The 14,579-nt window shown below is 39.4% G+C and overlaps 1 protein-coding gene across 4 annotated transcripts in view; it reads right to left on the reverse strand.

Moving 5' to 3' along the window:
- Nucleotides 1-5,439: 5,439 nt before the first annotated feature.
- Nucleotides 5,440-14,579, reverse strand: part of LOC131242231 (protein NARROW LEAF 1-like) — a 30,821-nt gene continuing 21,681 nt past the window's right edge. For 3 of the 4 annotated variants that reach the window (XM_058240765.1, XM_058240757.1, XM_058240748.1), the window contains exons 4-6: nt 10,045-10,285; nt 6,885-7,385; nt 5,440-6,155 (exon numbers count right to left, since the gene is read on the reverse strand). In XM_058240765.1, coding sequence (XP_058096748.1) covers nt 5,782-6,155; nt 6,885-7,385; nt 10,045-10,285 — 1,116 coding nt within the window. In that variant the 3' untranslated portion in view covers nt 5,440-5,781. The remainder of the gene's footprint in view (nt 6,156-6,884; nt 7,386-10,044; nt 10,286-14,579) is intronic. The other variant, XM_058240772.1, reaches the window with a different exon arrangement.

The following is a 14,579-nucleotide window of genomic DNA, read 5'->3' on the forward strand; positions in this document are numbered from 1 at the left end:
AAGTAGAGCTGTACACGGGTTGAGCTTGGCACAGCTTGGCTTGGCTTGGCTAACAACCAACCCCAGCTCAAACTCAGCTCAGCTCAATCCTCGAGCCTGATTGGCTAGCTTGGGCCATCTCGAGCTGAATTCTAGCCTATGCGACATTTTCTTAAACACATAGGTTGCATGTTCAATATCCTACACTTGCAATGCAAATCAGTAAAAATGTTTTGCAGGTATTTTATCAAACATTCGATGAGAAGCATTAAAATTAAGATATGAGGAAAGTCATACAATGTAAAGATTTTTTTTTTTGTTTTATAGATTCATTTCTTTAATATTCCCTCACATATTCATTTCGAGTTTCCCTGATATGAGGGCAATCCAATAAACAACACTTTATTAAGGTAGTTCATCAAACACTCAACGAGCAGCATCAAGATAAAAATGACTAAGTCACCGAGCTGATTCGATCCGAGTCGATTCAAGTCAGGATTCGACTTGAGCCGAGTTGAGTCAAACTCGGGCAAGCTTGAACTCGACTTGAAACTCAACTCAGTCCAAATCCAATTTCGAGCCAAGGAGAGTCGAGCCATCAAACAGTCTGATAACTCGACTCGTGTACAGCTCTGAGTAAGAAAGGACATGTGGATGAAGTAATGGAAGTGGCAAGTGATCGTAGTCAATGATAAAGTAGTCAGAGCTACAAATGGTTACAGTTGCGGACTGTTTTTTTTTAAAGTATTTTAGCAGTCGACCGGTTCAGACAAATAGTACAATTCAATGAGGTATGCTATATATCAAACTGAAAACTTCTCCAATTTCTTTAGTAGTTTGATTTTTCCCAGATTGCTTATAACTAATGAATTAAATAATAGTGAATGGAAGTAGAATCAATGCAAAGCTTTGAATATTAAGTTTAACCTATAATGCAATGTTTGGGGCCCACCATAAATTGTCCATGACATCCAATCCATCCATCGTGTGCGGCCCCTCATGTTCTCATTGGTATCAAAAAATCAGGCCAATTCAAAACTTGGGTAAGCCACTCCATAAGGAACATTTGAGATCTGAAAACCCACCTTTAATAACCCTCCAAACTGTCTGTCAAGCCCACCTTTTTTTGTAAACACCATAAAATTTATTTAGAAGATGCACCCCACAACCATAAATGGACAACCTAAGGCCATTGTATAACTCAGGTGGATCATATCATGCGATATTATAAGTTTTAAGGCATGGTATTCATCTTGTTGCCTGCTTGAGTTTTAGACAAGTATCCTTTTGTGAGCCAAGAACATGAGAGGGTGCATATGATGTAAAGGAATGTCACGTGCACAGCACAATGGCCCGATGTATCATAACCTACAATGCTTTGTAGTGGGTCCATATGATATTTTTACCATTTACCAGCCACATGAGCTAAATCCAAAAGAAATATATTTCATATGTATGATTCATGCGCCCATATCAATGCTGCACATGTGGCAAATGTGGAGGATCATCTTCGATTGGTCAAATAATAAATGGGCCATAGTAAAAAATAAAATAAAAATCCCACTTTGAACCATTTTTTATTATACAGGAGTAGAAATGGACACCAAAGGACAAAAGTCAGTGACGGCTCACATTCAACGAGGAAAGATTTATTTATTAGATGATTAAAATAGTCCAATCAAAGCAAATTTTTTATCACCTGATTCCAAACATGTGCCAAAAACATGTGTATGATCAGGATCAAGAGGTATTGGATCGATTCTCTCCGAATGAATTCATGCATTTTCAGCACTTTGACACCGATGATATGCAGGCCTTTTGAAATAGCTTGGAAATTTCATTGGTGGCTTTCTCAAATTTAACTGTCCAAATTATGGGTCGCACCTATCATGAACCAAACGTCACACTTATCTGATTATTTGATCACTAGATGGGTGGACATCTATTAAACAATTGAAATGAATAATATCCAATGGTTCTATTTAAACAAAAAACGTATCCTGGAATCAGAGGTTAGGATTGCTCAACCAATCTTATTTTGGGACCGACTCAGGGGTATCAAATCCTTTGCATCGGGATTTTTTTTTTATATTATTTTTATATTTTATTTTTTTTAGTAACTTTTTTGGGGGAATGACTTTCATTTGCATTTGAAAGTGTTTGGATAGTGATCTTATGAAGGGAGGCATTTTTTTTATTTTGTAAAATTGTCATTTAGGGCTCATTTAGATACCACTGAATAAGTTACTTTTCTACTTACAGCAGTAGATTAGTAACTTATTTGAGATAGGTAAGTTTGGTTTAAGATTAATTATAAATAACTTTTTTTTACTTAAAAGGTAATTAATCACTTTAACTACGTACAAACTAAGATTAGTTACTTAAGGCATGGATCCTTACTCATGCGTCGGTGGTAGACTCTCAAGAGTTGTTCGAGTATCCATTGTCGTGAAATCCCACTGTGGTGTGACTGTGTGTGGGTGCGTATGCTTGTGTGAAAAAATAAAATAAAATAAAATAAAAAAGTAACTAAAGCCATAAGTAGCTTAACTTACAATCCAAATGCATGCCATCTTAAAATGTCATACCACAGGAAAACTTCCTTCCATTTGACTTTTAGAAGAAAATGTTGTACACCCTTGTTGAAAAAGTAAATCCTAAGGCAAATCATTTGCTATAATATCTTCTCCTTTTCGAGCAAATCCAAACTTCTTATTGACACAGATTGCCTACTGACACCACCAACAGCGACTCACAAATTTGCTACAGGACTGCTTTGTGGGCCCACTATGATGATTTACGCCGTCCATTCTTTTTGTCAGCTCATTTGAAGGCTTGAGCCAAAAAATGAGGCAGATTAAAATCTCAGGTGGACCGCACTATAGGAACAGTGGTGAATGAATATGCCACCATTAAAAACTTCTTGGGGTACACAAAACTTGTGTTTTACCTTAATCTAGGTCTTTGCGACCTAATCAACACGTTGGGTGACAAATAAACATTACATTAGGCCCTAGGAAGATTTTAATGGTGGGCATTTAATCACCATTGTTTTCCAGCGGTGTGCTCCACCTGAGATTTGGATCCGTCTTATTTTTTGGATCATGACAGTGTAGATAAAATACATGAATCATGGTGGGGCCCACATAGCATTGTCCAATCATGATATCACTATTAATCAGCATCCACTTGTCATCAACATAAACTGAATGCTTCCACTAATTTGCACTCTATCCAAACAGGCTCTCAAAAGAACATCTTTCACTATGCCTCTTATAACTAGCGTGGCCAGATCCTCCAGTCTTTGTAGAATAAGGTTCCCATACTTTAAAATTTAAAAAAAAAAAGAAAAAAGAAAAAAAGAGTGTATGCAAATCAAAGAGCATGGTTGCATTTATCTCTCAAAATTCAAGATCTTATATTCATTTAATAAAGATTCAACTGGTTGAGCTAAATTACAAAGGAAACCGTGTGGCCTGTCCATGATCAGTTTAAAAAAGGGTGTGGTCCACTCCAAGTGGGCCTTGTCTATATCTCATTGTTTCTAAACCATCACACCATAGATATGAGAACCATTCAAAAGCAATAAAACAAAAGTACCAGGCCCCAACCGATTCCACCACCTTGTCAATCCATGCATTTCATGTCACGTGACTGAGTTTCTAATTCACAAGCGTGTGGAGCACTGCCTATGCACTTCCTTGCTCGTGCATGAGATCTGAACTTACTAAAGGATATAAAGCAACGGTCCACACTCAACAAAAAAAAAAAGGACCAATTAGGATGTACCCCATTAGGATGAAAGAACTACCCAAGAATCACAGGATTCAATAGGCATACTTCTATAGGGTGAACCCCTCGGTCTTCATCATCCTAATTTTGGGGATGAAGGTCAAACAAGGGATGGTGTACCTGATGGACGGTGTAGATTTTATGTGCCTTATGTAACACAAGGAGGCCTTCTTAAGCACTTCGCTTTCAATGGACCTCATCTTTCATTCTGTGATGGGAGAAAAAACCAATTCCCCCCAATCAGCTATCTCAGCTATGACCACTACATTCTCTTTATTGGTTTGAGAGATTGAAGCTGCCAGCATCATCTGGTTTGTCCAACCTCTTCTTCTTCTTCTTCCATTTTCACACTGAATAAAGGCCTTTGAATGTGAAGCAATACATATAAGAGTGTTTGTACTTATACCCACCTTCATCGATTTGCATGCACCCTTCATTTCATTTTGCGAGCGCAAACATGATGTAAATCAGTGTGACAATCCGATAAAATGAAAAATGGGTGTATGCAAATCAACGAGGGTGTAATTGATGATACACAGGTACTTAGAAATTACTTAGAAATTGCATTGGCTACATACAAGTAGTTCAAATCAAACAGTCCAGCTTAGATGGATCATTCTATCTAGGGAATTGATTTTTAATACTGAGAAATTACTTACAAATTGCATATACATTATACAAGTAGTTCAAATCAAACAGTCCAGTTTAGATAGATCCATCTAGGGAATTAGTATTTAATACTGAGAAATTACTATGAAATTGCATATGCAGCATGCAAGTAGTTCAAATCAAACAGTGCAGTTTACATGGATCGTTCTATCTAGGGAATTGATGTTTATGCACACTCTCATTGATTTACATACACCCATTTTAAATTTACAGATTGTTACATCCGACGCAAAATTATAAAAATGGGTGCATGCAAATGGATGGCATTAATTCTCTGACATAAGGATCCATTTAAACTGGACTGTTTGATTGGAACTACTTATATGACACGTGCAATTTATACATAATTTCTACGCCCGTGTATCATCCACCACACCCTGCCAGCTCTTCCTCGAATACTCCCATACTGAGAAGAAAAATCACTAAAGGTGCGGCTCAAAATTCCTTCTAATATAAGTATCATCTAAGAAAAATGCTCTAGTGGTCTCATAGTACACAAGTTATGGTGCTCGTAGTTTCATTTGGACACTTAGACAATCCAATAAAAAAAAATCTAGCCTATCCACTAGGTCCAACATATGTCATACAATACGATGCATATACCACCCCAATTTGGAAACTATAACAATCTGATCATTAGCATTTAATATGGACGGCCAAGATCATCTACATGAAAATAGGTCCGATTAACAATTTTGATCAATCCAGTCATTGGGGTCCATCTTAGATTGCTTACGCTTCTAAAGAGTCACTTCTGGCTCGGAAAAAGGATGAGTAAAAATATAAGGACAAATCAGGGATGGATTGGCTCATCTGATCAATATGATTTTAGCATGCTAGAGCATAAAATGCGTTATGGACTTGATAGACAGTTCAGATCAATTGATTAGACAGTCCAAGTTGCCAAATGCAACTACGAGCACTGGAACTTATATTGCTCCAAGGCACTGGAGTATTTCTCATCATTTAACAACATAGAAAGAGAACTTGAGCTGAAAATGATGATCAAGACCAATCTGTCCTAGACATTTTCTATTAAATACTGTATGAAACAACACATTTATATGTCATTTGAAACATGCAAAAATGCAAGAGCGTCAAACGAGTTTGAGATCTGACCTGCGATTCGCATCTTCTGATAAATGAACCGCAACCACTCGATGCTCCTTTTTTATTTCTAGCCCCTCGATGGTTTTAAGTTAGATCTATCACACAGATACAACATACATTTTCTCACCATTTGAATCCATTTCACAAGCTTTCCCTTCGGAAAATGCTAACCGTGCACTCAATCGATACATGCAATCTACGTGGGTCCCACTTTGTGGGCAAATACCCACTTCAGTTTGGCTCTTCCAAGCTAGAGGTGGGATCGGAACGCGATCTCTTGGGCTCTCGTTCTCCCAGCTGCAAGCAAACAGAAAGGTCTCCGTCAGAGGCAATCCTCAGGGCAGAAAGGCTCTTCGATTCCAGGTTGCCTTCCTGATCTTGATGGTGCATGGGAGATGTGTTGGTGAAGCTTGGAATGAACTGATGCTCCACATTGGTTACAGTCTCGGCCCTGTCTTCTAAGGGGAACTGTTCAATGTTAATACCCAGAGGCTCGTAGATTTCTTGCATCTTGTCCTTTGGTGGTGCCGCCTCTGCAGGGGACGAGTCCCCAACTGTAGAGCCAACAGCTGTGACCGGGGCACTTCTTTGCTCTTGTATGGCTTCTATTAGACACAGATCATATTGATGAGTCATCAGGCCCGTTAGGTAGAGGTACCTAGCTCAGGCCAGCATTAGATGGGTCCCCACCCTTTCAAAATGCAGATGGGTGATGGACAAAGAATCTCCTACGGAAAACAATCAAAGATATCTGATTGGTGGACTTGTTTCTGTCAAGCATGGATTGTGGATTGTATTTTATTTTTCACCATCCATTTGCACGCCAACAATCAGAGGACTGGGATTAGCCAGCAGTGGAGTTTCTCTGCACCATCTGCAGCAGGGCCACCATATGAACGGCCTGGATTACAATTTGATGGAACCCACCTATATGGAATGCTGACCCATACTAAAATGCCACCTACCTCAAGCCATGCATTGTATATTTCTGTTTGTACAGTCTATTAAGGTTTTCTGTACATGTAGCACCCATGGATCAGTGATCCAAACCGTTGATTTGACTAGCCTTACCCTTGATGGTCCTCCATGCACCAAGATATGACATTGGCCTTTAGACAGTTTAAGTAGTTTCTTTCTTAACCGCCAATTTATTTGGCCACCCATTGATTGGTTAAGATTTTTCCATTTGCAAGATATTTGGGGACCATCATACATGGTCTGGATCACTACACCATGGGACCCACCAGTAAAAGAAGAAAACCTGAATGATGTGGTATATAGTTCCTCTATGCTCTACTTGGGAAAGAAAATAGAAGTGGCAAGGAAACACAGACCCTGAAGGCCTTGACTGGTCGTTATAAGATCCAGTTCCAGCAGATCAAGAAGGCGTCCAAGATCAACCCCACTAGTCCAGTTCTCTGGGCCTTGACCGCTTTTCAGCTTCAACCGCCCACGATTGGCTGTCCCACCCCATATGATCCCAATGGGCCGTGGTTTCTCACCACCCTGTCCTGTTAAGAGAATGAGACTTCCACTGTCACCTTCAAGATCGAATGTTTGTTGGTTCTCACCCACGACGAGAAAATCGGTGAAGAAGCAGATCCCTTTCTCGTCATTGTATTCCAGGGCATATGCCATTACGGTCCCTGTAGTCAAACCAGAGCTTCTTCCCACCTTCACCACTTGCCTCCCAATGAGGCTATTGATTGGAGACTGCAAGTCAATGACCATGACATCACCGATTTCACCCACACCTTTCACTGACGTGGTGACATTGGACATGTCGAGATTGTCAGCAAAGGGAATGAATGCTCCGTCGGCTCGCACAAATGTCTCTGCAGGCATAGCGAACCAATGATGATGAAACCATCAATCAGTAGAGAACATCAACAAGGAGAAATTGGAGAAGAACATGATTCTTCTTGTGGGGCTCTTAAGTACAAGAAAAGGAGTTATTGTCCACATGTATCAGGATGTGTACAGCATCTGCAAGTAGAACCCATCGTTTTCAGTGATCCAAACCTCTGATGGGTCCTACCATCAATGGGGGGGGGGGGGGGGCGGCAACCCCAAAAGTCCTCAAGATCGGATGATTGATCCTAGCCAGCCAAGCTTTGGCCTTTCTCCGTCTGTTGCCTCCCTTTCTTTTTTCCTCAACTGACTATTTGCAGGCCACTGATCAAAGGGTTAGTATCATTCAACCTGGGGGATTTTGGGGCAACTGCCAACCCAGAGTGGGGCCCATTAGATCAACAGTCTAAATCCATATCATGGTGCTGATTGTAAAAACTAGGGCATTCAGACATACAACAACATAATGCATCAAGACACTGGAATTCCCCAGTGGTATGAGGCCTCCAACAACCTCTTATAAGAAAAGGGGGAGTTATTTGATACTCCAGATGCATATGATGTTTGATATGCAGGCACTTCAAAATGATACATGTGGAGTACATTAACTCCCATTAAACCAGGTAAATAGCTGAACTGTCTCAAGTCACAGTCCGAAATTTAGATTGGTTGCACAATCCTATCCTCTGATTCGTAGAAACCTGTTTGTTGAAATAAGACCATTGGATTTTTTTTTTTCATTTTTAACCGTCTACTAAATGTCCCCAAATCTGATAGAAAGATAATCACATAATGTAATTTTTAGTTTAATGCATCACATAACGTAATTTTCAGTTTAATACATCAAATAATGTAATAATTTTTAGTTTAATAATCTAAACCTATTAGCAAGAGTGAAATCTTGGGGTGGGAATTCAGGGGTAAATGAAGCTATTTGCTTACAAATTCAGGTGTAGGAAGGGTGTTTTTCCATAGTCGTATCTAGGTCTCCCTCTATGTATTGGAAAACTGATGAAACATCTGTGGGACAAAGTGAATGAAAGATTTGAAAGAAGATCGTCTCATTGGAAAACTCGTCAATTTTCTTTGGGTGGAAAAATAACTTTGATCAAGATGGCTATGTCTAATCTCCCGGTTTATTATATGTCATGATATAAATGTCTAAAGTTGGTTCTAAATAAGTTGGAAAAACCGAGGGATTCTTTGTGGAAAGGAGCAGAAGAGAATCATAAATTTCATCTTCTAAAATGAGAAGAAGTTTGTAAGATCAGGGATCAAGAAGGATATGAACTTGGCATTGCTAGGGAAGTGGGTTTGGAGATTTGGGTTAGAAGTTAATTCTCATTGGAGAGAGGTGATTTGTAGAACATGTGGGGAGGAAGATAGGAGATGCTGGATTAGGTCGTCGCCGTTGTATAGATCTTCATATCTACGGAAGTCGGTAGTGGCAGTAAAACATGAAGTTTGGGATGGAATTGGGTTTATGCCAGGAAATGGGAAGAAGAGATTTTGGGAAGATAAATGGGTTGCAAGGCAGAGGTTGAGGTATCTATTTCCATGGTTGGAGAGAATTTCTCGTGAGGCGGATCTCAAAGTGGCGAGCTGCTTTTCCTTTGTGGGAGAGGAAGTAGTTTGGGCCCCACTGTGTAGAAGGAATTTAGCAAACGAAGAAATCTCAGAATTTATCAGTTTGCTTGATATGCTTTCCAAGGTATCGCCAGTCATTTCGGAACCAGATTCGATGGTTTGGTAACAAATCTGGTAAGTTCTCGGTGAAATCCCTTTACATGTCTATAAGTGGGGATTCTTCTCTGGTGGGGATCTACCCGACATCTTTTGTTTGGCGGTATGGTGCTCCCTTAAAGGTAGCGGCATTCGCATGGCTAGTAGGGAGGAAAAAAGTGCTTACAATGGATAATCTTCATAGAAAAATTATGATTCTACCAAATGTATGTCGCTTATGCCTAAGTTATTTGGCATCGATTGGGTCTCATCGGGCTAGATGGATAACTTTTTCTTGAGTTGGCATGGTGGGGGTATAGGGAGGATCAGGAGGAATATTTGGCACCTAAGCCTTCTAGCAGGATTATGGGCTCTATGGTTTGAAAGGAACAATCGATGCTTTAGAAATTGTAATGGGCAGGTTTTGAAAGTCTTTCAAAGTGCCAACTTTTATGTGTGGGAATGGGCACAAGCATCTAACAGCTTCTCAAATGTGGGCTCTATGGTTTGAAAGGAACAATCGATGCTTTAGAAATTGTAATGGGCAGGTTTTGAAAGTCTTTCAAAGTGCCAACTTTCATGTGTGGGAATGGGCACAAGCATCTAACAGCTTCTCAAATGTGCCAGATTGATGGGGGGTTGTGTCTATTTGGTTTTCTTTTCTTGTAAAGCTATGGCTTTGGCCTTCTTCGAATAAAATTGTCAACTTTCAAAACATAAAACATAAATTGGACGGTTAATTTGAATTAAGGGTATGCCACATGAATTTTCTATAAGTAATTTATAAGAGCCAGTGTATTATCCATCACACTGCCAAAGTATCAAAGTTTTCCTCTAAGAAAAATGGTGTTTGTGACTAACAAGGAAGAATTACAATTTACAACAATGGAATAATAGATTAATTATATGGGTCGTCTTTACCTGGGTTTGTTGCAGCAAATATCCCATACCAAAGGTCATCAGTGATGAAAGATGTTGCCCTCTCCACAGCACCCAGGTACACTCCAGGTCCAAGGTTGGGCGGTAAAGGATGGAACATCTTTTGGTTTGGAAAGTCCAAGTCGACCGCAACATGCCGGTTTGTGAGGAAACCAACTTGCCGACTGCCTGTTCGGCTCTTCACAATGGCACCCAGTGTTCCATATGTCTCTTGGTTTGAAACCTAAGCATGTCCATAGAAGTATCAGGTCTTTTGATTCTAGAAAAATATAAATATTTTTATTCGTATTTCTTCAAAATATAAATTGAGGCAAGTAAATGAATACTGGATTACCAGTCCCTACGGCACATACAGACACACCCATGGCTGCATGTGCAACCAGGCACGTGTAGGACATCTATATCGTGAATCAGGTAGGCCCCGCCATATGGATGTCCCCTCCCAAAATCAGGCCCATCAAACTCATCAAGTAGGCGACTCATGCAAGTTGAATGTGGAATTTTGGAGAGCATTTATTGCACGTGTATGGCCAACCTGATGAGTTAACCAATCTAATTTTGGGGCCAGGCACTAATCTAGTGCGAGCACTTCCACAGTTTGGATGTCCCAAATGTGTCAGGTGACCACGTCCAGATGAGCATGCAGAGATTGGGGTGTGGAACTCATAAACCAGGTGTACGGGAATCTGCAGGAAATGTGAATTCATACATGATTTGATGATGAAAAGATAAATAGATTTCTATCCAAACTACAAAGCACAAGGTTGCAACAAAGAAAACATATTCAGTTTTGGAAAAAAGAAAAGAAAAGAAAAAAACTCAAAACCCTCAGTGCATGGCAATAACAACAAAACTATGACATAACAACTTGCAATTTGCAAGTAATGGTTCTGAGGGTAGTCTTGTTCTTACAGTCTCACGTGAGAATCCCTACTGGGAAAAGGAAAAGGGTAAGTGGAAGCCACAGGTGATGAATTGTGAAAAGAAATTTCAGCATTTTGGTAGCTGTCAAATATAAAGCATTTTGGTCAAAAAAGAGGATGGGTGCATCATTCTTCCGCTGTCATGTCTAGATCATTCCCAAATTTCCTCTAGAAAATATGCTCAGACCAACAAAAAATGCGGAAATCAGTATCGTGAAATAGTGGACGGAGGTGTGCGAGCCCCAGTTGCACCTTTCACACAGCACAGGTATTAGCTTGCATATTATAAGCTGGGTTTCTCCATTATGATGTAATAGTGCAAACACTCAAGCTACCTCACTGATACAAGGCCACATACCAATTCAGAAATGATGGACGGCTAAGAAAAGTCCGTTCTCGTTTCCAATTGGATGATCCATTAATTCAATTGGAGGAGGATTATAAATGGATAAATATCTTTTACTTTCACAGGAGACAGAATCAATGGACTTTCTACAGGACCCATTTTACTGACAGGATTCATCACTACTTTAGCAACCCCATAGTAGCAACAAAGATTGTGCTAAACTATTAGCAGGAGTAGAAACTGTGGCTTTTAAGAAATTGCAGCCTTCCAAATAGGAACTGGCCAATTCATGGATATACCATGAAGTTAGGGGTATGGCATGTGTGATGCACATGGAGCTAGGAGGGAATGGAGAGAGAAAAGGGAGAGAGCAGGAGGAAGAGAGAAAATAGGAGAGAGAGGCAAGTTAACAATGTTTTAAATATTGACGATATCGGCCAATATATCCCACGATATATCTTGTATCCCACCTGTGCGATATGAAATGTACAGGTAGTGCTGACATATCCCACATGTTCAATCCGGTGAGCACTTTCAATTTTCGATCCCTTTTTTTATTGAAATTATGTTAAATCAGTGTCAAATGGTTACAAATCCATTAGTTCTTCATGTTTTGCATGAAAAATCATTGAGTTTAAGCTTTCGTTTCGATATCCATTGTTTCTTCATATTCTCCATGTTTTTTTTTTTTTTTCTGAAATTTTCCTTCAACCAGCTATCAATTGAGACTAATTTCAAAGTATCTAGGAATATTTGATGAAATGATCATCACTTACACTCTAATTTTGAAATTTGATTGTAAAGTGGTCCAATTTGGGAAAAATTCGAAATTTCTCCAATTTTTCCCAAATTACTTGCAATGTTGCACTCCAAACATGAAATCAAGCATGTATGAGAGCTGATCTACTGATTTGCTAAGTCCTAATCAATTTTTGAAAAATAAAAAATCATTTTTAATTAAAATTTAATAAAAAAAATTAAATATTTTTTTTCGAAATTTCCCTTCAACCAGCTGTCAATTGAGACTAATTTTGAAGTATTTAAGAGTGTTTCATGAAATGATCATCACGTACACTCTAAATGTTATGCATTAAATTTGAATATAGTTACATTAGTTTACTCAGATAACGCATAGCTTAGGACCCTATACAAAGGAAACCTATTATGTGCACTTTATTTTTGAGATGTTATGATTTAAAAGTGTGTATTAAGGTCATTTTTAACAATTCATAAAGTTTCATTGAAAAATTCAACCATTTTCCCAATGTTTCCCCATGTTTCCCAAAAAGTTTGATAAATTCCCAATACAAACAATATATCCCGTGTGATAACTAATACATATCTATATCCCAAGGATGCGATACATAACACGGTACCGATATTTCGAACACTAGTTACAGAGAACTACACCCAAGGGGGGGGTGCACACCTTAGACTTAGACATACATATATGGTTGTCTAGGACTACTAGTCATGAGACAACTACACCCAAATCCAAACAGCCCCTGTTTATATGTGTTTTATTGAGTGGAAACTTAAAGTTGCAAGTAATGCGTTTATGTTTTCCATTCATTTAAAAGAACATTTGCAGTCCCACAACTATTTGAGCCCCTCTTTTCTTGCAACCAGATCTCCATAATATAAATAAATAAATAACACATTATCCATTTCCCAACTATTTGGTATCAGTATGTATGTATGTTTATAATGTAAATTTTCTCTTTTAGTTGTTGGTGCTCGGATTTATGTGCTGTTTCATTTCTCTTCTAATTGCTTATTTTTCTAAGAAGCAAGCATGTTGCTCATAATCTTCCATAACAGCTGTTACGTAACAGTAATAGTGGCCACCGTTACACATCATGGGGTCATAACCCATAATAGCCATTACAAGGCTAGGTTTTCTTCCAAAAAACAAAAGGCCGTAACAGCGCATATCGTATCAGTAAAGGAGGTAGCCATTACGGCCACCATTACCATTATGGAATACCTCGATGTCATTTTTCTTTTCTTTTTTTAATGTTGTTGCCCAAAATAGGAAAACAAATATGTTGTTTCCCTTTCTTTCATTTTCTTAGAATTGAGAAAGGAAGATATCATCTTTTTGTTCGCCTTATTTCATGAAATAACTCCTACATAAGGGTGTACACGAACCGAGCTGGCTTGTTTAGCTCGCTCGACTCGACTCGAAAAAGCTCGATTCGACTTGGTTCGAAGCTGAGTTTGAGCCGAGTCGAGCTGATTTTTTGAGCTCAAAAATGAGTTCGAGCAGGCCCCAGCTCGACTCGGATCGAATCCAGCTCGAATCGAACTCGGATCGAACCAATTCGGTGACTCGGTTATTTTGCCATTGATGTTGCTCACCAACTGTTTTTTTTTTTTTTTCAGATAACTGGAGCTTCATTAAAGAGAGGGGAAAGAAACAAACAAAAGGAAAAAAAAAAAAAAGACAAAAGAAAAGAAACAGAAAAAGCAGCAAAAGCAGAAAAGGGCACCACTGCTGAGATAGCAGACGACCCTTAGCCACCTAAAAGGCAAAAATCGAAGGACTTTTAACTCCTTAACATTAGAAGCCCATTCAATCACCAAAATTTTTGCCCTAGATCCCACCCCCAAGGCAGACGAAGACACGTCCTCAAAACAGCGATTGTTCTGTTCCTCCCAGACGGTCCACCAAGTAGCAATAATGACCGGGCGCCAAATGCAAGATTTGAGCTTCCCTAATTTGAAACTATTCCAAGAAGAGAGGAGGCTTGCTACCGAATCGGGAACACAACAATGAGCAAAAAAAATCCGAGAGAACTCATCCCGGATTTTAGACATGAATGGAAAATGAACGAGCAAGTGGTTGACTGATTCAGCAGCAGACATGCAGCAAAGGCAAATATTTACAATCTGCATGCCTCGCTTGATAAGATTGTCCACCGTGAGGATTCTATTACGACCGGCCAACCAAGCAAAGCATATGAATTTAGGAGGGACCGGGTACTTCCAGATGAAAGGGGAGGAATCAAGCACATGGAGGGGCACAGGGCAGAGAGCGGCATACAGGGACTTGGTAGAGAAACGCCCCGATTTCTCTAACTGCCAAAGCAGATTATCCATCTGAACAATACTAGGCGAAGCCCTGAGGAGGCATTCCAAAAGAGTTTGAAGCTCCATAGCTTTGGAATCGTTGAGGTTTCTGGAGATCTGATGTCCCAAACTATGTGGCCAGCCGTGAGCGAGAAACAATTGATGATGTGGATATC

This window comes from Magnolia sinica, chromosome 1 (genome assembly GCF_029962835.1).
Source record: "Magnolia sinica isolate HGM2019 chromosome 1, MsV1, whole genome shotgun sequence".
In the NCBI taxonomy this organism is placed as follows: Eukaryota; Viridiplantae; Streptophyta; class Magnoliopsida; order Magnoliales; family Magnoliaceae; genus Magnolia; species Magnolia sinica.